This window comes from Exophiala oligosperma, assembly GCF_000835515.1.
Source record: "Exophiala oligosperma strain CBS 72588 unplaced genomic scaffold supercont1.3, whole genome shotgun sequence".
Classification (NCBI taxonomy): domain Eukaryota; kingdom Fungi; phylum Ascomycota; class Eurotiomycetes; order Chaetothyriales; family Herpotrichiellaceae; genus Exophiala; species Exophiala oligosperma.
The window spans coordinates 1,719,962-1,742,223 of NW_015622820.1; the positions used below are offsets into that span (position 1 = coordinate 1,719,962).

Here is a 22,262-nt window from a genome sequence, read left to right on the forward strand (position 1 = left end):
GAGAGGCCTTTCGTTTCGGAGATGGGCTCGAAGACCGTGATCGTGACAGAACTGACTTGGACGATGACATGATCCAGATCAACGTCTATCGTGTCGAGCATCGCAAACGCCTCAGAGACCTTCCAGAGGGATTTGGGGCAGTCAGCATTGACACAACCAGTGCAGAGGGCTTGCGGTGCGACTGTCTCAACACTATCTCATTGGAGTTCTGCTGACAATCTTAGTCTGACAAACAGTGGTCTCCTCGAACCTGGTTTCCGTCCTCGACGCTACAAGTATCAACTCCTTGATCCTCTCGACATGCCCTACGCGGCGTTTCGGTTCTATTGTAGACCATACGGTTAGTCCATGTTCTGCGGCAAGAATGAATACGTTGCTGACATACATCAGAGTATCTCGAATCGAATGGACTTGTTCATCGGAGTGTCTCGACCGTACCCAGCAGCACGTCATCTACAGCCTTCTCGGAAGCGACCCTGGATCATGCAGGTGAGGCGTCGCCACCTCGACAAATGGGGCAAGTGCCTATCTCTCCTCTCCGCAAGCCGGCAGCAGACGTGACGCCAAACAAATCACCTATCAAGAATGGAGACCCTGAAACACACCGAAGCAAAGGAAAGGTTCAAATGGCTGATTCGGACAATGGTAGTGTCGGACGAGTGGCCACACCAAATGACTCCTTGTCCATCAAGACGAAGGACAGTATTGAAGAGCTTCAGTCATCGGTTCCACGATCTCCCAAGTCACCTCGACTGACAACGAAGACGGAAGAAGATGACTCTGACAGTGCGAGCTCTGAGATGACGAAATCGCCATCGAAATCCCCGCGAGATACTCGTCAACGCTTGAAGAAGAAACTCGTAGTCAATATCAACGGTGCCGACTTTGACATTGAGCGAAGAAAAGGTCCTCTGAGTCCGTTCACGAGTGGTGGAGTGCTTAGGAAAGCGCTCCCTCAAACGGCCCCAGCTGCAGTTACTGAGTTTGGTCCAACCATCGACGAAGAGGTCAGAGCCAGTCTCAGTTCCAAGACAAACACAACTGCAAAGCTCGAGAAAAAGGCTGAGAAAACTACCCGTGCTGAGAGAGGAGGAAAGAGATTGATGGGCTTTCTCGGCAGAAGAATTGGTGCAGATTGAAGTGATTGGTCTCGGAGGACTGAGATTTGGGTACATGCCATACGAACGGGTTGAGGTCATTAGCCTGCAGCTCAAGATTTTCTTGTCATCAATGGCTGAAGGTTGATGGACGCTTGTTCAACCAAAGCTGGGAATGGTAACGAGACAGCCAGTGAACTTGGAGGGTTACATGAAGGACTGCCAAAGCAAAGCGCAAGTACATGCATACTGGCGAGAGAAACTGCTCTTGTCATCTCTATCTCGGTATGCGAATTGATTAGTTATGATACCTCACCTTGATCAATGGTACTCGTAGCCAAGTAGATGGATATGAAGAATAGGGGGCATTATGCAGCACATCTGCCTTTTCTGTTTGCGGAAAGTTAGCCGCGAGATGTTCTCTGCACCTTTTGGTATATGAAACTCTCGCTCCTTTGACTACAAACACTCACTTACACGCAACCGACAGGCACGGCAAGATGTCTTCATATCGTACTCGCGGGGGTTATCCCGCTAACGAATCGTATCGACATCCGCCAGTCCAAAGTGACGACTTTTACGACGATCGACCAAGATCAAGATCACCACACCGCAGATACAGTTCTCCTCACAGACGAAGTCCTCCGCATGGTAAACCATACAAGATCAAGGTTGAAAGATGTGTTAGATGAGAACATACTGATGGCTCCTTGTCAAACAAGATATTTCGAGATCAAACAACCGAGGCGAGTTTCACATTCGCGGTCGCAGTACGCGGAGTTCCGATCGCAACTCCAACGCCAACAACGACCGCCGTCCTCGTGACAGACGAGACTACCATGACGAAGACGACGATCGTCGTCACAGATCTCCTTCCCCTCGCCGTGGTAGAAGAAGATACTATGACCGAGACCGACCCTACTCGCAAGAGAATGGTGGTGGGTCCAGTCGAAGCCTCAGCCGAAGCAGTCGCAGTCGCAGTCGACGACGGAGGACGCCTCCGGAAGAAGAGAGAGCTCTCAGTCGAGGCCAGCCGAGCAAGGAGATCATGATGGAAGGCCTGGCGAGGCACCTGACCGAGAACGATGTTCGCGATTATCCTTGTTGACACATTTCCCGACCCGTGATGATGAACTCCGTTGCTTGTTATATGGAGAGACCTGTGGCTAAAATCTGGGTTTTTATTGGAACAGATTTCTTCAGAGTTGAAACATTACTATCACGTCCAACACCTGGACGACGTGCGGGTCATCCGCGATCGACAGACGAGTGAGTTGTCCGGATGTACCGAGATGGTCGGGGGAGGGCCCAGTGTGTGATTACTGACCGACTCGGACACGCAGAACAATCGAGACAATTCGGCTTTTTACGCTTCCCGACCGTTCAGGACGCGGAAGAGTTCATGGACCGCAACTATCCCGTTCTCTATCTTTACGGCAATGACGAACTGTCTACTGGAGATGCTTCGAAAGTCCGAATTACCTTTGGTCGTGAGCGGAAAGAGGCCCATCGTACAGAAGATGCGGATTGGATATGTCCAAATGTAGGGCACTTTTTTGGTGTTGTGTTTTTTTTTTGCCCCCGCGAACGCGGCTGACAAGACGGAAAGTGCAACGTCAACAACTTCTCAACGCGGAACAGGTGCTTCAGATGTCAAGCGTCGAGACCAGGTATGTGTAAAACCTCATCGTGATGCAGTTCTTTACTTACATCTTGTAGAACCTGGCTTTGAAGCTCCGGTGAAAGCGGTAAATGTTGGCGACAACGATACGTCGACCGACAATACTCCGTCACAATTTTTACTTCTGCGTGGACTGGAGCCTTCGGTCACCGAAGAAGTACTGGTCAAAGGAGTGTCAAAACTGAACAAGCCGAGTTCGACGGCGGCACAAAAAGATGAAGTCCCTGGCAAGAAGGTAGCGAAAGTCGCTTCGACCACTGGTGATGCGAATCTTGGCGCCAGAGAAGGTACATTACGACGGATTCTGCTTGTTCGAGATCGAAGGAGCAACGAGAGCTGGAGATATGGATTCGCGGAATATGCCTCGATGGAAGATGCACAGGCTGCACTAAAGAGGTATAATTCCTTTGACCGATTCACGATCGCTTCCAAGCAGGTTCTCGTCAGTTATATCCACGCTGGAGTCTTTGTGCCGGTATTGAACCCGTCACCAGAGATTGAGCGATTCACATTCAGCCCAATCGGTAACCCTTCAATGAAACTGGCGTACTGGGATGAAGCCGCGTATGTGACTGAGTTGGCCGTGTCAATGCCCGTTGTCGGTTCTGAAGGAAAATCGGTCCCGAAAGATGTTGGAGGATCCAAAACCAAAGAGGCCGAGAAGACCAAGAAGCGGAAAGCCCAGACATCAGCCAATGCTGAGGATGGTAGTGCAAAGAAACCTGCTCCGTCACATCTACAATTCTGGAGTAATCGTCACGCCGAGTTGCATGGCATCGATCAGCCATCAAAAGACGGCAGCGAAGCGAACTCCTCGGACGGCGGCAGTGCACCGTCAATTCAATCTTTTGCCGACCCAAATCGACATTGCTGTTACCTTTGCATGCGCCAATTCAACGACGTCGCCGAAGTCAACAAGCACGAACGACTGAGCGACTTTCACCGACAAAATCTCCGGGACGAGAGTAAAGTCAAGAAAGCGACGGCGAAATTAGAGAAGCACGGTATTCAACACCATGTTTCTTCTGCTGCTGCCGCCACCAACGACGAGACTACTGATTCGACGCCTCAATACCGTGATCGAGCCAAGGAGCGAAGGAAGATCTACGGTGTCATCAACAAAAAGGGTGAACAAGTCGGAATGGGAGTCTCCAAGGTGAAAACGTCAGACGAGGGTGACGGGGATGAAGGAGGTGATGACCGGCCCGTTGTTCGATCCAAGGGAGCGTCGTTGTTGAGTAAGATGGGATACACGGCCGGTCAAGGTTTGGGGGCTAGTGGGGAAGGCATGACTGCTCCTATCGCGCAGAGCGTGTACGTTGCCGGTGTCGGCTTAGGTGCTCAAGGTGGCAAAGTCGGCGATGCGGTAGAAGAGGCTGAACGGAACACGAAAGGACGGTACGAGGATTTTGCCGAAAAGACGAGGGAAGGGGCACGAGAACGGTATGCGAGGTTGGAATAGACTGCACTAACACCAGGACAAATAGGGGTGTGAAGTGATCAAGCAGTGCACCGAAAACGGGGCGGGAAAGAAAAGCAAGAACAGAATGATTATTTTGTTCTTTTCTTCTCATTATCAAAAAAACCAAATGTTTTGTAATGAGACAGTCTTATCTCATACTCTGTCTTGTTTCTCTAAAGGGTGAGAAGAAGAGAAGCTTGACTGATAATGCCTGGTGTTACCAAGTCAGGCAAGTATAAGACGAGGGAGGGCGTGTCATTGTTGACCGTCTAGAAGTCTGTCCGAGAAAGGACGAGTCCAATCCAAAAAAAAAGGGACCATCAGAGTCGGTGCCGACAAGCCATGGAGAGGATATCACGGGGGGAGAGAGAGAGAGAGAGAGAGGATCGACTGACGGCCTTGTGTAGGCTGCCTACTCTGTAAGTGGTCAGTTTTCGTGAAATGTTGGTTGTTTGGTTTCCCCCCAAAAAGTCCAAACTCTTCTCATTCAGAGTTGAAGGCGGGTAGTCAAACTTGTAAATTTGGGTATCTGAGGAGTGAGTAATCGTAGGGTCGTCGTCGTTGTTGTTTTTTTGTTCGTCAAAACATGAAATGCATCATCGGGAGGGGGGATGCCTTTGTTCATCGATTGTTGTACTCGTAACGGGGCCCAGAACCTTTCTTTTGGGGTTTGGTCTCATCTCGTAGATTCGTTCTGTTCTTTTTTCTTTTTTCTTTTTTCTTTCTTTCTTCTTCTTCTTCCTCGAGTCTCGCGTCTACCGTAGACTTTTCAAAACCAAATCTTCCCATTTTGTAATGACTTGATCGATTTCTTTTGGTAGTGGTGATGTGACCTGTGGTTTCGTTTCCGTACTCGCATTGTTGTTGTTGTTGTCATCCTCGTCGACGTCAAATTGACCCATCCTGTCAAGCATTGAATCATCCAAATTTTTCATCAATTCCGAAATTTTCAATTCGACTTTTGCTTCTTCGTATAATTTTTGAACCGTCATGAATGGTGACCCCTCCGGTTCGAGAGGACATACATTACGAATGACGGTATCATCTTTGACGACGGTTTCGATTTCGGTTTGGAGGTTTATTCTTTCACCTTCACTCTTATCCTCGGCACCTTTTCTGTCCGACCTCTTTTGAGCCCAAGTTTTTTTGTTGTTGTTGTTGTCGTTGTGGCCCAAACCCTCCAATATACCTTCCAACACACCAAATACCTTGCCGACTCTCGAACCAATCTCGACCCCAAAAGGGTAACCGGAATCGAAACCCCTTTGCATGACGTTTGCCTTTCCCACGGACAAACCTTCACGGTAACCGTCGGTCACGTGTTGACGTCTCAATTGAGGTACCTCACTCAGAATTTGTCTTTGCTGCGGCCGACGGTTGGTTTCGATACCACCGCCGCCGCCGTTGTCGTTGTTGTTGTTGTTGTCGTCGGTGGTGGTGGTGGTGTGGTTTTGTCTTGAACCATCAAAAACATCACCAACATCACCGTCGTATCGACCATGATCGTCACCATGCTCGGATGTCGTATCGTCCCAAATGTCACCATCATCCCCGGAAGATTGGTCAGGAGTGGTCACTGTGGTCGAAGCGGCGGGTGATGGTGATGATGCCGTGTGATGGGACTGAGGCGACCGTGACATTGTATGTTCCATTGTGCTTTAAATTTTTACTTCTCCCTCTTCTTGTTTCGGTTTGACATGAGGAGAATATGTTTTGCCCAAAATTGTGGCGGGTAGAAATTACTTGACAAGAAAAGTTCTTGAAGTCTTTGCTTAATTTGCAGAATGGCTCCCGATTTCGACCTGGAAGTAAATTTCTGATATCACGTGCCCCTCCAAAAGCTCGTGCCCCTTTTACGAGCAGAGGGCAATCGAATACCAACAGTAATGAGGCATTGTCATAGAGTACTCGTCCCAAAGGTACTACCTAACAATTCATGTAGTCTTTCGATACGGATAAATTTCTCTCAAATTTCCAAAAAGATGACTTTTGGCTGTCTATCTTTCGCCCTACAATAATACAATTTCGTTGACATACATCCCCTAAGTCGCCACCCGGTGATATGATGATGAATCAGTCTGAACTCGCCATGCTCGTAATGGTAGACCCTGCAACGCCAACGCTTTCTTCTCTATGTACATCCAAAAGAGGGCAGCACCAATGAGAACAAAGACGATGTTCGTAATATAATATCCATCTCGTTGCATGAGACAGGTCCCACCACCCTTCAGACACAGATTCTTTTCTGCCTCGAGGGCACAACTAAACTGACTCGTGATCGGTGTGACGTCCGGATGAGCTTTGCTAAAAGCATCCACGTCAGTGGGAGGTATACATGTTGCTTTCGTAAACATATCAACGAATTTGAGTATGAAGAATTTGGGAAATGTTCCGCCGAGGTTGGAAACACTAGAAATCATAAATTAGTAAAAGTATGCGACGTGTGACGAGAAATAAAAAGAGCAAGCTCACGTAGCTAGGAGAGTCATGTACGTTCCGCCAATTGCAGGATCGGCAATCCGAGCATGAAACGCAGACACGGCGACAAACATGACTGTGTTCATGAATGTCGAATAGACGTGCTCAGTAATAACCACGAGCATGTACCAGAGGGGAACAGCCTCATTGACACCGGTCGGATAGATCATGATGGTGAATTGAGCGAAAACTGCCGCAAGAAGTCGTGCGACGTATGCCCAGCACCATAACTTGAGAGGCGTATACTCGGTAGACCACTTCCCTGCGTAATATCCCAGACCCAGCTCGAATGGAAAATCAATCAAAACGACCAGAGCCATGTTTGCTTGGCCGAATCCCTTGTCGAGTAATTTCAGGTTCGTGACCGCATCGTTGGTCACAAATCCCAATTTTCCAACCAAGTGAATGATCACGATGGTAATGATGTTGGGTAATTTCATAACGGCTATCATGCTGCGATACACCTCCATGATACCTTCACGCTCGTTGGTTTTGTCCTCTTTCTTCATCACGGCAATCGCCAGTGTCACTAGGAGGTACACCCAGCCCCAGAAAGCCATGTAGCCACCCAGGGTGAACAAACCATAATCTTGAGGCACAGTTCTGAACCATTTGTTGGCGAAATCTGGTGCTTGTAGAGCCAAGAAAACGGTATGGGACAAGAAGGAGCCTGCCGTCAGTCCAACTGTCTGCGCCGTGGATGCATACGAGATGTTTTGCATCGACAGAAGCGAAATAGCCCACCCATCCACGGCGATGTCCTGAGTGGCACAGAGGAAGACCAAAAGAAACCACCAGCCAGTGAAACCCCATACTCCTGCACCATCTCTTTCGCCGGCCTTTTTCATAAGCTCGTCGATCCTTCCTCCAAGGTAGATCATCGACAATCCAGATATTGTTTGTATGGGAGTAATCCAACTCTTTCTTCGGCCGAAGCGTCGACTCCATACGGCATCCACGATGGGACTCCACAACAGTTTCAGTGAGTACGGGTATATAGCCAAAGAGAAAATGCCGATTTGGCCGTAAGAAAGGTAGCTCTTGAGGAGAAAAGGGACGGACCCGGACGCGAGGCCCATAGGAATACCCTGGAGGAAGTAGAGAAGGCATAGGAGGAGGAAATTTCGCTTGTCTTTCACTGGCAAGTTTGAGAAACTGGTATTGACCATGCCTGGGGTTTGCGGCGTCGGAGGTGGCAGCGGCTCATTGTCGAGGCTAAAATCCTCTCGGCTCATGATCCTCGTGGCATTTGGCGTCGAATCGTTCGAGACGTGTTTTCGCCTCATCTCGATATGTTTGTCCATCGTGCCGTTTGCGTGGCCATTCGCAAACCCGTTACTGTCGGTGTCTATCCGTAGGTTCGGCCGCGAAGGTGATTGTTTGTCCTTGTTCTTTTTGGCCTTGTTGCGTTTCATCTGTGACTCGGAGCCTTCTGCGGGGACGAGGTGGTCTCTTTCGGAATCTTCAGACTCGGGATGCTGGTCGTCTCCTTCCTCCTCTTGTTCGGACGCCAAATGTGGATTTCGAGACTTTTCTTGGTCGTCAAAGTCTACTAGTTCAAGGGCGTTCTCTGCTCGTTCCTGGTATGGGGCAGAAGTGTGGTGAGAGGGAAGATGCTGGTCTATCGATATGGAGCGGGCATGAAAAAGTGGATGTACAAGAGGTTCGGCGATTGAATCAGGCATACACGCGGCGAAGGAGCGTGTTGAGTGGTTGGAGCAGAAAGGACTCTCTGTCCTTTACAAGTGGACCACGTATTTTTTTATTTGTTAGTCAGGCACAGATCGTGTGAAGTCATCGATCTGCAAACAAAGTGAGAAGGAGAGTCATAAGCATGTCCTCCTTCTCGTAATCAGTGCGCATGATGAGGTGGCCATGGCATTCCCTCCCCTTTGGATCCCGAGAAATCTAGAATGCGAAAAGGTGGCCCCTCCAGATGCCAGATGGTCTTCTTCTGGCATTTCATTTAGCCTGGATTCTCGTGAAACCCCTGGCACGTGATCTTGAGATAAGCGACGCGTTATCGCAGACGCGTCTGAATGACGAGCCGAGGATAATAAATTCAATGTTGGCGAGTTGAGCGCGTACAGTAATAAGAAAAGCACACACAACATCTGGCAAACCGACTCACCATGGCGGCCGTCGCTGCGTCTCCTGTACCCGAGATAGATTCTGCATCTTTTGAGAGTCTGAGCTCATCTCTCGATGAAGATATTGCCCAAGTACGAGCGGAGAGTATGCACTCCCCGGCCCCACAACGAACTGCTACGGAGAAACCTGGCTAAACAGATTAACAGTCGAGAAGCTCACCAAACGTCGCAAGCTGTTGACCTCGTCCGTCCTGTCCTCGACGAAGATACAGAATCAAGTCTCCACACAGACAGGCCGTGACCCATCGAGCAACTCAAACCCATCACAATTTGAGTCTGCGTTCCAACAATCCTCATCGAATCTCCACCATCTGAGCTTCGGCGTGACCTCATTTCCTTTCCATGATCCAAGCCCAGAAGTACAATCGAAAAACCCCTTGCTGGGCATTCGAATGGATTTATGCGATCGCAATGGCCATTTTGACAACCCATATTATCTGTTCTGCATCAAAGTCGGCGGGGAAGAAGGGCCATCCATCCAGGAACTTCGCATTCACCGTCACACCATTCCCGCACTCGTCCCGCTGGAAGAGTACGAGAAGCAATATCTACCATTGTCAGATGAAGGGTATGGTGGATCGGAGGACTCTTTGCTGAGCTCCGAGGGGAACCAGAGAAAGCAGGACCTACACGGCTTGGTTTCGAGAGTGCGCCATGACCTTGTGGCTTGGAGGTCAAGACAGGACGCAATTGAATGGATGAGGGACAAACTTGAGATTCCCGTCGTGAGGTACAAACACCGACCAAGTGGCCAAGAAGTCGGACGTGAAAGTGATGAAGACAGCTCCTTGTTAGACATTGACGCACCAGCCGGTAGATTTGGCATCCGAGAGTTTGAAGCGGTTGGCGTTGACGCTCGACAAGTACGCATCCTCTGGTCGGACGACAGTGTCGGTCGCATCAAGATTACGGACCAAGGCAAGATCGAAAAGGCGGCAGTCATCGGCCTTGACGGTCATATTGCCAGCGTTGAACGAATCCTTACACAAGGAGATGCGACCGTATTTGACCTCCTCGATAGGCTGCAAGAAATCGAGACGAGAGTTCAAGGACATGGGATATGATAAAAGAGATGAAGTAGAGCAGAAAATACACATCTGCGAGATGAATGTGGAATGTCCATGGGATCGACGAGTGATGCCCATCATTCGGTCCAGAAATTCATTGTCATCTTCTTTCGCAAGATCATGACCCGAAGCTAGTGCATGTTGGACATGTGGGATGTCGCTGGCCGATCTTGGAATTGATTCCAGATCACAGCGGCGGATTCTGGCCCGTGACAACACCTTTTTCCTTTTGGCTGAGGCATGTGCCTAATCTTAGCCCTTCGATATCGTCAGGGCGTCAACAGACGACTGCATAAGGGGCTAGGAATCACTCGAAAGGTGAACGTCTCGCTTTTCCACGGAGGATGGTACGATCTCTCGTTCCTCTCCCACCTCAACGCCTGGATGGTCTAGAGGGGTAATGACTGGGAAGCTTTGCCTTGCCTCCATCAAAACCATATACTCGATCTCAGTCGATATCTTCTTATCTTCGTCATCGTCCAGGCCTGCCGGGTTACCTACCCGCAGCTGTCCCTGCTCTTTCCACTCCCGCTGCCTCCTCAAGGTGTTGCGCCAGCTGCGTCGCCACATATCGCAGAGACCTGCAGTGCCAACAAGCTCTCGTCCGAGTTGTTCGAAATCTGGTTCTGGAGGTGGCCGTTGTCCTTTGCGCGGCTCAGCTGAGTGCTGAGAACGTGCGGCGATGCCGGTATCGGATGCCAGTCTTGTAGCAGTCGCGGCCAAAATGATGTGTCCCTTGCTCTTCAAGCCTTGCTCAGATAACATGCCGCTGGACAATGGCCTGTTGGTGTCGATACCACGCCCAATCTGGAGCAAGATGCTACCGAGCAGGATTGACGACCATAGGGCGCAGTTTCGTCCGATATGAGAGTCATGGACACACCTGGTCAGCTTCCTGTTGATGTACGCCTGTGCTACATCATCCAGGTCGCGGTGTTCATCAGAACTATTGGACTGAGGATACGGTAAATTACCGTCATGACGTGAAGTCTTGGTCGAAAACGCTGGACCAAGATAATAGCAAAGACTAATGAGGGCATAACCGACCTGGATGTCGAGGTCGGATACGGGCTCTGCTAACAAGGCGATTTTCAGCTGCCTAGTAATGGAAGCGATAGCGTGGCCTTCCAAACCCTCAGAAGCATTGTCTATGATATGTCGTAGGCACGCGAGTACGTCAAACAGTTCAATGCTGAGCAGGCCGAGGTCACTGAGCTGACGTAAGGCCGGAGATGATTTGGCAACAGTCTCAAGATGTCGCAATGGGATGGTCTTCCATATGTATGGGGGCGGTACGCCTTGGTGGGATGACTGCGTCTGCAACCTTTGTCGAAATAGGTCGGTTTGCTTTCGATAGTTGTCGAGAGCCTGCCAGCTTTTCATTCGGTGCGTGACAACGCTACTCATCACATCGTTGGCCTCGTTGGTAGCGAGGTATCCCTGCGCAAGGCTCCTGAATGCCGCCAGATGGATGTTGAGTGCTTTGTCGTCCTTCCACATGTAGGAGACGCTCAGCATGTAGTCCACGGTGAATAGGAAACTCTGTGTATTGATTGGTGAGCTATCAGAGAGCCTGAGACGCAGTTTTGACATGGCCAGGCCGCGGTATTGCAAGTGAAGACGGTCATTCTCGGGCAAGAGATCCTGCGAGAGGCACCATGCAGCTCTAGTGCAGGCCAGTGTGGCACTAAATAACATGTCATCCTGTAATGCTAGTGGCCAGCAGAGACTGAGATACGTGTTATAGCTTTGTCCATATCATCAGCACATCCGACTAGACGAAAACTACACCCAATCGCCTGACAACATACCCAACAAAGGTGTCAAAATGGGTGACTGCCAATGGCGCCCAGACGTGAATAACTAACAACCTTGATAAGTTATCAACAAGGCAAAATACTGATCTGAGTTGAATACGTACAGTAGTCCGCGACAAACATCACTTCCGTACTCTGATCCACAGGCAGAGAGTTGAAAGGGTCCGTACGAAGGCCAGAGGTGGGCTGCAAGCTCGTTACCGTGAAGGTCTGCAACCTGGACGAAGACGACTCGATTGGTTTGGGGTGCCTTGGGACGATGCTCGATGAACAAGAAGTCGCCTCTCGTTGGTCGCGTTGTGCCTTCGCTAGCTTTCCGGCCAGACATGGGTGTTTATTGGCCGCCGCCGGCGACACGGCCTTGTGAATGAAACAAATCAAGCCTCGGTGTGCCGAATTGATATCGTATAGTTATACGATCAGCAGCTTGCGAATGCGCAAACTTGCAATGCGGGTCTAAACCCTTGGGTATACAAAGTTCTCCCTGGTAGCAGCCTGACAAAAGAGACCGTTACCGAGCACATGGGCTCAACTCCTTGTCGAGTATCGACAACAGCTCTCCACCGCAGACTTACAGAACAAATTGCCAAATGCTTCGAGAGGCGGAGTTCCTACACTAGTCATGACCTTGGTGGCGGGAAATGCACACTAATTTCGACAGTCTCCACCAAATGAGGTTGGGCAAACCTCAGGTCTGGCCGATGCTTTGATGACATAAAGTGAACCCGAGGGAAGATGGGCTGATATCAGGACAAGGCATGGTCCATGAGAGCGAAAGAGCATGCTAGTGATGGGGGGTCGATTTTGAAGCAATCGGAATGCAAGGAAAATATTCTGAATCCAGCTTAGACAATTCTTGGCCGTAACACAAGAAGGCGAAGGTCTTCTTCACTTCGCTTGCACATTTGTGATAGAAACTCTGGCCAAAGTTTGAGACTTGGACTTTGGTGCTTCGCAACTATACTTCATGCAGTCATTACTGTATTGTTGTCATTGATCAGGCCAATATGTGCCAAGCTGCTTGCTTTGGCTTCAAACACCCTCATGGCCCACACACATGGTAATTCACTTTCTCATGATAAAACTTCTGTCTTTATCAACGATGAATGCAATGCCAGGGCTTTGTAATCAGGGCGCACTGCCCAGACGTCGCTCTCGATCAGCAAACCTCGTGAGGGATCGAGGAGCATTGTTGTGCCAGTCTCATGCAGATCGGACGATGCCTCCAAAATCCCCTCGGTCTGATGCTGCAGAATGATGTTATGAAAGTTTGAAACATGGAGGGGAGATACGATGGTCTTCGGTCGTGCATTTGTAGGACCTAACCTCACTAAGAGTATGTGCGAGCTTTGGGCGAGGTTGGCGTATAAAGCTTGGTTGTCCTCTCGGATGATGATGTTGCATTTTTCTCCTTCTGTAAATATATCGACATCAGCCATCAATATGACAGAAGCTCAAATCCCCAAACGGCAGACGGCTGCGGTACGCGTTGGCGACGGTAATGATGCCAGGGCCCCACTGAAGGAGATCGATGTAGGCCTTCCTGGACCTAATGAACTGCTCGTGAAGATTAACTGGTTTGAACCGTACCAAACCTAGATCATCCCCGTCGTGTCTAACTTCAGGACAGGTCCGGTATATGCAGTTCAGATGATGCACTCATTCATGACGGGTGGCATGGAGTCGGTGTTGATATGGGACCCGAAACCAAAGGCATCGCCGGACACGAAGGTGCGGGTGTCGTGGTGGCTGTCGGTGATGGCGTGCGGCATAAGTGGAAGGTAGGAGATCGAGCCGGGGTCAAATGGGTCTGGAGCATCTGCGGAATCTGCGAATTCTGTACCAATGGAACAGACGAGCTGCACTGTCCTTACCAGAAGATATCCGCGGTCACCGTTCCAGGAACCTTTCAGCAGTATGTTGTGACTGATGGTAACTACACAACGAAACTCCCCGATGGCATCAAGGATGAAGAAGGTAAGACGGCATCTCAATAACCTTGGTGTCGCAACGCCGCTGAAAACCCCGAAGCTGGGCCTATCATGTGTGCGGGAGTGACTGCGTATACAGCCTGTAAACGAAGTGGTCTCAGGTCGGGGCAGTGGCTTGTAGTGCAAGGGGCCGGCGGAGGTCTCGGACAGTTCGCCTTGCAATACGCTCGAGTCATGGTAGATATTACGAGTCTACCCCTGTTTGTATCTTTGCAGATCAAAGTACTGACTTTGCCAGGGTATGCGCGTCATTGCGATTGACAGAAGCGACCAGAAAAGAGACCTCTGCAAGCAGTTGGGAGCAGAAGAGTTCATCGACCGTGAACTTTGCAAAGACATTCCCCCCGTATCACCAAATATGGGGCACATGCAGTGCTTGTTCTGCCTCCTTCGAAGGAAGCTTACGCATTAGCACCACCGCTCGTGCGACCTGGCGGGACTGTCGTTGTGGTCGGCTTGCCTCACGACGAGTCGGTGCTTGCAGGGGCTAGACCTAAGCAGATGGTTCTTGATCGCTTGAACATCGTTGGGAGTGTGACTGGAACGCTGAAAGACGTCGAAGAAGCTCTTGATTTCACCGCGAGAGGACTGGTTCACCCGATCTTGACCAATGGCACGCTTGCTGACGTTGACAAATACTTTGATTTGATGCATCAAAGGAAAATTGCAGGGCGACTGGTTTTAAAGGTATCCTAAAACACTGGTCATCGAGGAGGAACGATGTGCTTCCAAAATCACGACTATTCCCTTGACTTTTGCTGTATCAAAATATACGAACATCAGCTGCGCGTAACCATGTTCCCATACATTTACTCTTTAATAAACTCTCCCGAAGCTCTCTCGCCATCCCTGTACCTCCATTCGTCCTAAATCGAAGTTGTTGTGGGTGTCATTATATTAACCCAACCTGGAATGGTTGCCGGCTTCAATCAGTCCTCCCGAATATGATCCATCTCGTTGACATGCCACAGTGCAGCCTCTGCTTGCGCCTTTCCTCTCTGGATTTCGTTCGCTGCCGCTGCAGGAATGGCCCCGAGTTGAGGGTAATCCATCTTCTGAAGCCCTGATTCGTTCAATCTCTGACGATCAATCCTTGCTCTCCTTTCGAGAAACGTGTAGAATCGGTCGTCTCGTTGGTCGAATTGTTGGAGGATCTTTTCATAAGACACCCGATCCGCCCATAGAAGTATAGCAAAGGGGGTTAAAATAACCCCCACAAGACCAGCGCAAAGCCCAAGAGTACCAAAGAAATTTGCGGCAAAGAAATCTCTGGACCGGACATCTTGGGCGAATTTCGAGAGAGATTTGTGTTGCCGTAAGCGATGGTAGAGTATCGAGAGAAGAATTAGACAAAATAGGCTGTGGAGGATGCTGGTATTGTGTGAGGTGACCTGGCTAGGGGACTGGATTGCGTGTGAACGGTATTGCAGAAGCGAACGAAGTGAAGCTTTATATGTTGTGGACTCCTGAGGACCTTCTCACAATAAAAGTTGTTCTCCACTGATGCTCACAAATCCTACACGTCCTCAACTCTAACGACCTTTATACCACTGGCGCCTTTCTAGGACGCAAAATCTCATGAAATGTTTCACATAACGCCTGTCCATTCAGGTAGATATGCTTTTCTCTTACAACCAGTGTGCGATTAAACCTTGATTTTGAATAGTCGCTGATACTGCGGCCTGAATTCACCTGATCGATAAAGCTCCATCGAAATGCTTCTATGGTTGGCGCCTGGACTTGATCTGTGGCTGCCTTGCTTCTATCTTGTTCCTGGTTAATAGCAGCAACGCACTCCTTCCACAATGTGTCGTCTACTTATATCGCGAGTGCCCGTCTGTCTCCCTTCTTTTCTCCTTTCCGGTCTCCAGTCTCCAGAATTGATTAACACAATGTTTTAATTCAATATTCTTTTATTCGATTCTTCAATATGAAAAATTTGATTACTCAAGACTTTCTTTCGTTTTTTGGCGGTATTAGTGTACCGCCATCGGAGTCGCGTGGGTGCGGAAGGAGAAGTGAGTATTGCCATCGTGCAGGATGGGTTTGACTAACATTGGCTGTAGGGCTGCTAGGGAAGAGCATCTCTTCATGGCCCGGGTAGCACATGAGACTAGGATGGCTCTGCTCGAGATCGCAATCTCAAGCAGGGCTGATGCTCCATCATAGTCATTATGGGCCAAATCGACCTGTTGGTGGTCGCCTTTCACATCCACGCAGCAATGACCATGGCGGTAGGCACTGGGCAGGGGGGAGGGGGTGAGTCTTTCGCTCTTCGTCGGATTTGTCGATCTCAGTTAACCATTTTCTAGGGGCAACGATTGGAGAGAAAAAGAGAAAGAAAAAAACCTCGCCCCCCTTTCCCCCAAACCGAAATAACATACCGTCGCCGTTCCTATCACCGTTTTCGGCTCCGAGTGAGGGCAGTTTTCAACAGAGCACTGCAAAGGGTCTGTCACGAGAAAGACTCCATCCAACAAATTTGACACGACGGCCAGCTGCGCTAAATCTTTACATTCCTGAGTTTGATGTGACAGAGGTCAGCCATATTCCCAAGGGAGAGAACAACGGTATTCAACCATGAGAAGAGCAATGTGTAGATGGCACCAAAGTCCACGCATGAGCGGATACCTGAATGAGAAAGAAAGATTGATTCAAGTGATAGCCGTCTGGTTTTATATTGCTGTGACTGAACAAGTTGCGGAGGTCGTTGTTGATATGCGGCTCGTTCCGCTCTCCTGTTCATCAGCCTCACTAGGCTTAACACAGAAAGACGCGGTGTATCATTGGTCCATCATCTACCTTGTACTCGTATTCGTACGAACTCTTTGTCGACAGATACAAATATCGTGGCACAGATCATGAATCCATTCCCGCAACTATGTCACACCATCTTCTTTCACATATTGGAGGTGATTCGGCTTCCAATTTGCCAGTGAACACTCTGCAAGTCTTGAATGGATTGATTCGGACCAAACTGCCTCCAAAACCTAGCGTCACAAGTCCATGATGTCAACACTCGAGACTTGTCGTCTGAAGAGGCTTGGGCTTCGCTAAGTGCGATCCACCACTACATAACGGCCATGTGCGGACTGTACCATGCGCAGCCACAAAGACGCTCCTGTTATAACAATGGCCCTCTCTTCGTACGGCCCGCCTCTCTCAGCAGATCGAGTCCAACTTGAGCCATGTCAACCTATGTCGAGATTTCAGCAGGGCCACAACATCGGATCTCAATACCCGAAGCCCCCATCACCGAGCAATACAAGGCACATACTCCTCCTGCGGACTCCAAACTTGTGAATTCAGGTCTTGTGCAGGCCACTTTCGCCCCGACCGCAGACGCACCTTACGGGACAGAGAAAGATGATTGGGCTAAACAACATCAGCATCAAACCGTGAGTTATCGAGCCTGATGCTCCCAGTAAAGGGCACAGACTAACATGTTGTCTGCAGGTTCTCGAGCAACACTGCTCGTTCTTCGACCCCGACGGTGATGGGGTTATCTGGCCCAGCGATACCTACCGTGTATGTCGATCCTTTGAATGGAAGATCATCACCTCGCTGTTTTTCACGGCATTTTTACACAGCGTTCAGTCCTACAACACTGCACCGAGCCTTATACCTGATCCATTCTTCAGGCTCTACGTCAAAAGAGCATACATGAATAAACACGGGAGTGGAACCGGCACATTCGACTCAGAAGGGCGGTTTCGTCCTCAACCTTTCGAGGACTTTTTTGAGAAGTTCGATCGAGATGGTAAAGGAGGACTGACTAAATGGGAACTATGGCATGGACTGAGGAGGTCAAGGCTTGCGTTTGATTTCTTTGGTCAAGTGTCTGCAATGTTCGAGTGGGGGTTTGCTTGGGTTCTCATCTGGCCTGAGGATGGGATACTGAGAAAAGAAGACGTCAGGAGGTTGCTTGATGGGAGCTTATATCATGAGAAAGTTGCAGCCAAAGGTGACAGATGCCCAGCATCCAGTGGTAAATCGTTGGATGAGACTGCTCAGAAATCTGCCTCAACCAAACAACAGTGACGCCTCATTGAGTGCTGCACAGGTAATAGTTAAAAACAATCACAATTACTATCAGACTTTCGATCTGCTGCGCCTGTGTGCCTGTGTCCATCAGTATGCTACCGTAACAACTACCCTTTACAAAGCCCATATCTTTATCGGGTGTCATCCTTGCCAGGTCGCCTTCCAAACACAAAGGTCATGTGTCGACATGTTGAATGGGGTTTGGTTGATGTCGAGTCCAGAATGAACCCGGCTTGAGGAGATATACTAAATATTGGTGCTCATTCTCGTAAAAGCAAAACGTGTGGGAGTTGTTCCACGGAAGATCAGGTCGTCCAGATCGTAGGTGCCCACCTCAAGACGAGACAAAGACGAAAGAGAATCAAAGGCCAGGGAAACCCATCGACAATAATGTTGACGGCCGACGTTCGCAGAAGAGTACAGAGAATAAAGTGGTCGGGGAGTGCCTCTCATACTGATATTGAACTTCTGGAATCAGGAGTGACAGTACGGATCCTGTTTTTGGATTCGTGCAAGGACAGTGTGCAACAGGACGCCCATGTGCTGGGACAAACTGTTGACTGAACGGCTGAGTGTAATGACTGATGTTTTCGAAAGAAACGAGCAGCTTCATTAACCTACCTGGGTACAACTCACTCGCCTGAGTTTATGGTACGACTTTGCCGGAAACAGTAGCTGACTTGCCTCTTTCGGATGAATCTCTGTTACGGGAGGTACAGCAGCGAGTTTGGCGACTGTAAACTTACCCAGATCCTCATGGATACGGAGGAGAGAGTATATTTGTCTATTTTCTACCCGTCAGGTTTTGCCAGAATCATGCCGCACGGATTCCATTCTGCACGGTAAAATGCAGCCCCATCCTCGAAGAGTCGCATTGCTTTCAGGGATAGTAAGCACGGAGCTCATGAAGTAAGTTCTTCTCCCCTCGACATGATCATCCACCACAGGGGACAGGGACCCTTGCATCGTTCTTCTCATCTCATTCCTCAAAATACAAAGTCAAGGTGAAAAAGGATGAATCCGACTGCGGGATAAAAGAGAAGATCCTTGCGAGAAAAGTCAGAGTGATATGGTCATTGCCCAAATTCTGACTTGGGTAAGCACTACGTCGGAGCGTTTTGGCGCTTTTGATTCGTTCGACCAGAGTGGTTGCTTGATATATCATCGTTTCCAACCGAGTTCAATCTGGAGACGTGCTGGGTGTGTCGTGGGGAAGATGAGATCCCAATCGTGATGGGGGATCCTGGACGCCTGCGGCACCTTTTCCGTGAAGGTGTACGGAGTACATCAAGTGGATAAGGATTTGTTGTTGGTGGGGGGGGGGGAGTGAATACCACAATTGCCGAAACCACCTGGAGTAGGTATTTCCCCTACAGTACATGTATGGGCGAGTTTTTTGTTGTTACACGGCATTTTTGAAAAAGTCAGATTTCTATTTCAAGTGTTCTTACGTTTGAGTTCATCAAATAACCGAGTGTCCTGTTTCAAGATAAGACAAAATGACAACCGAAACGATTCCCTTGGCCCTGTACCTATGGAAGAGGTGAGCGAATACTACTCTTGTGGGAGCGCGTCCAACAATGATGAGGCCACCGAAACCCCCCCCCCCCTTTGCTGACTTTTGTGTGACTTTTGTGTGTCTCGATAGAATATACCAACAAGGTACAGAGTCCATCATGGGCGTACCTGGTGATATGAATTTGGAATTGTTGGATTATGTCAAAGAAGTACCTGGATTGAAATGGGGTACGTCTGGACGGGGGTTTCCCACCAGTATCATCAGCGTCAATATGAATGCCTGTGTTGGCTGACAAGCATTGGGTCATAGTTGGAAATGCCAATGAGTTAAACGCTGCATATGCCGCCGATGGCTACGCTCGTGTCAAGGGTTGTCCTGGTGTCCGTAAGTTTTTTGAAGTGAAGACCGAACCTGTGTCTTTTTTTCCATCTCATCATCTAAATTGGTTATAGTTGTGACGACAATGGGGGTAGGAGAACTATCTGCCATCAATGGCCTTGCTGGATCCTACACGGAACAAGTGAAAATCATACACATCGTGGGAACTACATCGAGAGCAATGCAAGAAAAACATTTAATGATACATCACTGTTTGGGACCCAATCCGGATCATAGGGTAAGTCTTGTTCTTTTAAAGTCCGTAGTTTAAGTCTCCCTGACCGACTACTACTAGGTTTACGAAAAGATGTCGGCCCACGTTCGATGTACCCATGCTTGGTTGGATGATGAAAAGACTGCAGTCGACGAGATCGATGTATGTGCCGTGCCACCTTGGTGGTTCAAGGGGTAACAACTATTCCACGGTCTTGAGTCTGACTTGCTGACTTACAGCCTGTCTATCCCATCTAGAGAGTGATACGACAATGTTGGATCGACTCCTTGCCAGCGTACATTTTTGTACCCATGGACATGGTCCGAGTGCCGGTGCCTGTCACTGCTCTGGACACTGCAGTCGACGTCTCATACCCTTCAGACATCTCTAACGAGGACGCCGTGGTACAGAAAATCAAGGAAGCCATCTTGAACTCCACAAGACCAATCCTCCTCGTTGATTGTCTGGTGGCTCGTCACGAGGCGACGAAGCAAGCGAGAAGACTTTTCGAGTTGCTCGACATACCCACGTTCACAACACCAATGGGCAAAACCATCATCGACGAATCCCATCCTCGTTTTTGTGGGGTCTACAACGGTACCGTGTCGTACCCGGGGATCAAGGACGAGGTCGAAGGAAGTGATTGTGTGTTGAATCTTGGTCCATTACTTTCGGACAGCAATACCGGTGGTCACAGCCGTGAGATTGATTCGGGGAGTGTCATACTCGTTGAACCTTCAAGTGCTACAGTAAGTTACAAACAAACCAACCCAGGACATCATCTTCTGCTTTGAATCTCAAGGTACATTTATGATCAGCTGACACACAAGTGTGAAAAGGTGTTTGGGAAGAAATATACCAACGTCTATTTACGTCCACGTGAGTTTTTCCCTTCGCCTTTTCTTTTTGTGTTTGAATCACCACATGATTTTGTGATACAAAAAGTCGGGTTCACGCTGATATTTTGTGGTTCTTGGACCACAGTCCTGAGTAAACTCTTGCTGGCTTTCAAAGATGTCGATTTTCCAAGACGTCCGAACCCAAAGTTCCCTCCTGAACCTCAACCTCTCGACATGACAACCGCCACACCAGAGATCATCAAACAAAACTACGTCTGGAAGCGACTGGGAAGGTTTTCTCGTCCAGGAGACATTTTGGTGGTGGACTGCGGCACCGCACAATTCGGCATGTCCGAAGCCACCTTCTCTTCCGGCTCGACTTACGTGACTCAACTCTACTTTGGGAGCATAGGTTATTCTGTCCCTTCTTGCCTGGGGGTTGGCCTGGCTCAAAGAGAGATGACGAAGCGAGCCGAAGCAGAAGCCAATGATGGGAACGCATCACCACCGTCCCCGTCAAGTGGTGGCCGTCTGATTCTCATCGTTGGTGATGGAAGTTTACAATTGACGGTACAAGAGATGGGAAGTATTATCAAACATGGTCTGAATCCAATAATGTACGAACATCCTAACCCTATCCGCAATCTTACCCTTACCCATACATGATCCCTGATCCCCTTATCCCCTCTCTCCTACCTGATATGGCGAGGTGAGGTGAGGTGATGTGAGGTGAAGTCAATAAGTCTTGAAACTAACGCTGACGGCTGTCACGATGTCCTCAGTTTCCTGATCAACAATGACGGTTACACCATCGAAAGAGCCATTCACGGGCCTCAAGAATCGTACAACGACATCACTACCTGGGATCACACGCACATGCTTCAGTTCTTCGGGGCGAATGACGGCGACAAGAGAACAACACAGGTCCGATCAAAGGCAGAAATGGAGGCCGTGTTGGAAGAAAGCCCGGCACCGCAAAAGCGGGGACAAGACACGCTTCGACTGATCGAAGTATTTATGGACAGGATGGATGTGCCGTGGAGGTTGAAGAGGCAGATTGATTTGATCATGGAGAGGGCAAAGGCGGCGGCGGCGGCGACGACGACGAAAAAGTGAAATTGATCCGACAGAGATGGCGGTAGAAGGAGATCCCTAGATATGCGTCAGGCCAGTTCGAAATAGTGACCGACTCCCCATGAGACGACATGATGACAGTATCTCGCCGATATGCTCTCTAGAAAATTATATACACGAACACTTGTCAATATCCAATCATGGTCTTTCTGGCTCATGTACCCTTTGCCGTCTCCTCTCAGTTCGCAACATCTTTCGTGTCGTCATCAGGGACAAACTGCTCACGTCGTAATAAACCACAAGGATCCTCCTCCCCTGAGTATTTCAGCACAAGAGAACCTCCATCCACTTTCAGAACATGCGTCCGGTCCTTCGCATGATACCTTGAATAGGTTTCATACAGCAAGGCTTTGGAGACGGGAAGCTTCTCGATTTCCTCGTCGCTCCAGCC

At 49.3% G+C, this 22,262-nt stretch overlaps 5 protein-coding genes across 7 annotated transcripts; 3 read left to right on the top strand and 2 right to left on the bottom strand.

The window, feature by feature from the left end:
* Nucleotides 1–1,559: 1,559 nt before the first annotated feature.
* PV06_03426 lies at nt 1,560–4,887 on the top strand (the record flags this gene model as incomplete). 3 transcript variants are annotated; one of them, XM_016404212.1, is made up of 6 exons in its annotated part: nt 1,598–1,748; nt 1,820–2,184; nt 2,291–2,366; nt 2,441–2,640; nt 2,707–2,767; nt 2,817–4,887. In XM_016404212.1, the coding sequence occupies 6 exons, from the start codon at nt 1,598–1,600 to the stop codon at nt 4,238–4,240; spliced, it is 2,277 nt and encodes a 758-aa protein (XP_016265217.1). In that variant the 3' UTR covers nt 4,241–4,887. The 3 variants fall into 3 exon arrangements, with proteins under 3 accessions (XP_016265219.1, XP_016265218.1, XP_016265217.1); XM_016404214.1 differs by having other exon boundaries at nt 1,560–2,366; XM_016404213.1 differs by having other exon boundaries at nt 1,560–2,640.
* Nucleotides 4,888–4,947: 60 nt separating this feature from the next.
* On the bottom strand, nt 4,948–5,969 carry PV06_03427 (uncharacterized protein). The gene has a single exon (XM_016404215.1). It carries the CDS (start codon nt 5,890–5,892, stop codon nt 4,996–4,998), a length of 897 nt encoding a protein of 298 aa, XP_016265220.1. The 5' UTR covers nt 5,893–5,969; the 3' UTR covers nt 4,948–4,995.
* A 236-nt stretch (nt 5,970–6,205) lies between these two features.
* On the bottom strand, nt 6,206–8,620 carry PV06_03428 (uncharacterized protein). The gene is made up of 2 exons (XM_016404216.1): nt 6,713–8,620; nt 6,206–6,649 (listed from the first exon to the last, which is right to left on the bottom strand). Exons 1-2 carry the CDS (start codon nt 8,401–8,403, stop codon nt 6,283–6,285), a joined length of 2,058 nt encoding a protein of 685 aa, XP_016265221.1. The 5' UTR covers nt 8,404–8,620; the 3' UTR covers nt 6,206–6,282.
* Nucleotides 8,621–8,850: 230 nt separating this feature from the next.
* PV06_03429 (uncharacterized protein) lies at nt 8,851–10,102 on the top strand (the record flags this gene model as incomplete). Its single annotated transcript, XM_016404217.1, has 2 exons — nt 8,851–8,953; nt 9,016–10,102. 2 exons carry the CDS (start codon nt 8,851–8,853, stop codon nt 9,930–9,932), a joined length of 1,020 nt encoding a protein of 339 aa, XP_016265222.1. The 3' UTR covers nt 9,933–10,102.
* A 6,417-nt stretch (nt 10,103–16,519) lies between these two features.
* PV06_03430 (uncharacterized protein) lies at nt 16,520–17,823 on the top strand. Its single transcript, XM_016404218.1, has 2 exons — nt 16,520–17,141; nt 17,200–17,823. The coding sequence occupies exons 1-2, from the start codon at nt 16,932–16,934 to the stop codon at nt 17,782–17,784; spliced, it is 795 nt and encodes a 264-aa protein (XP_016265223.1). The 5' UTR covers nt 16,520–16,931; the 3' UTR covers nt 17,785–17,823.
* The last annotated feature ends 4,439 nt before the right edge of the window (nt 17,824–22,262 follow it).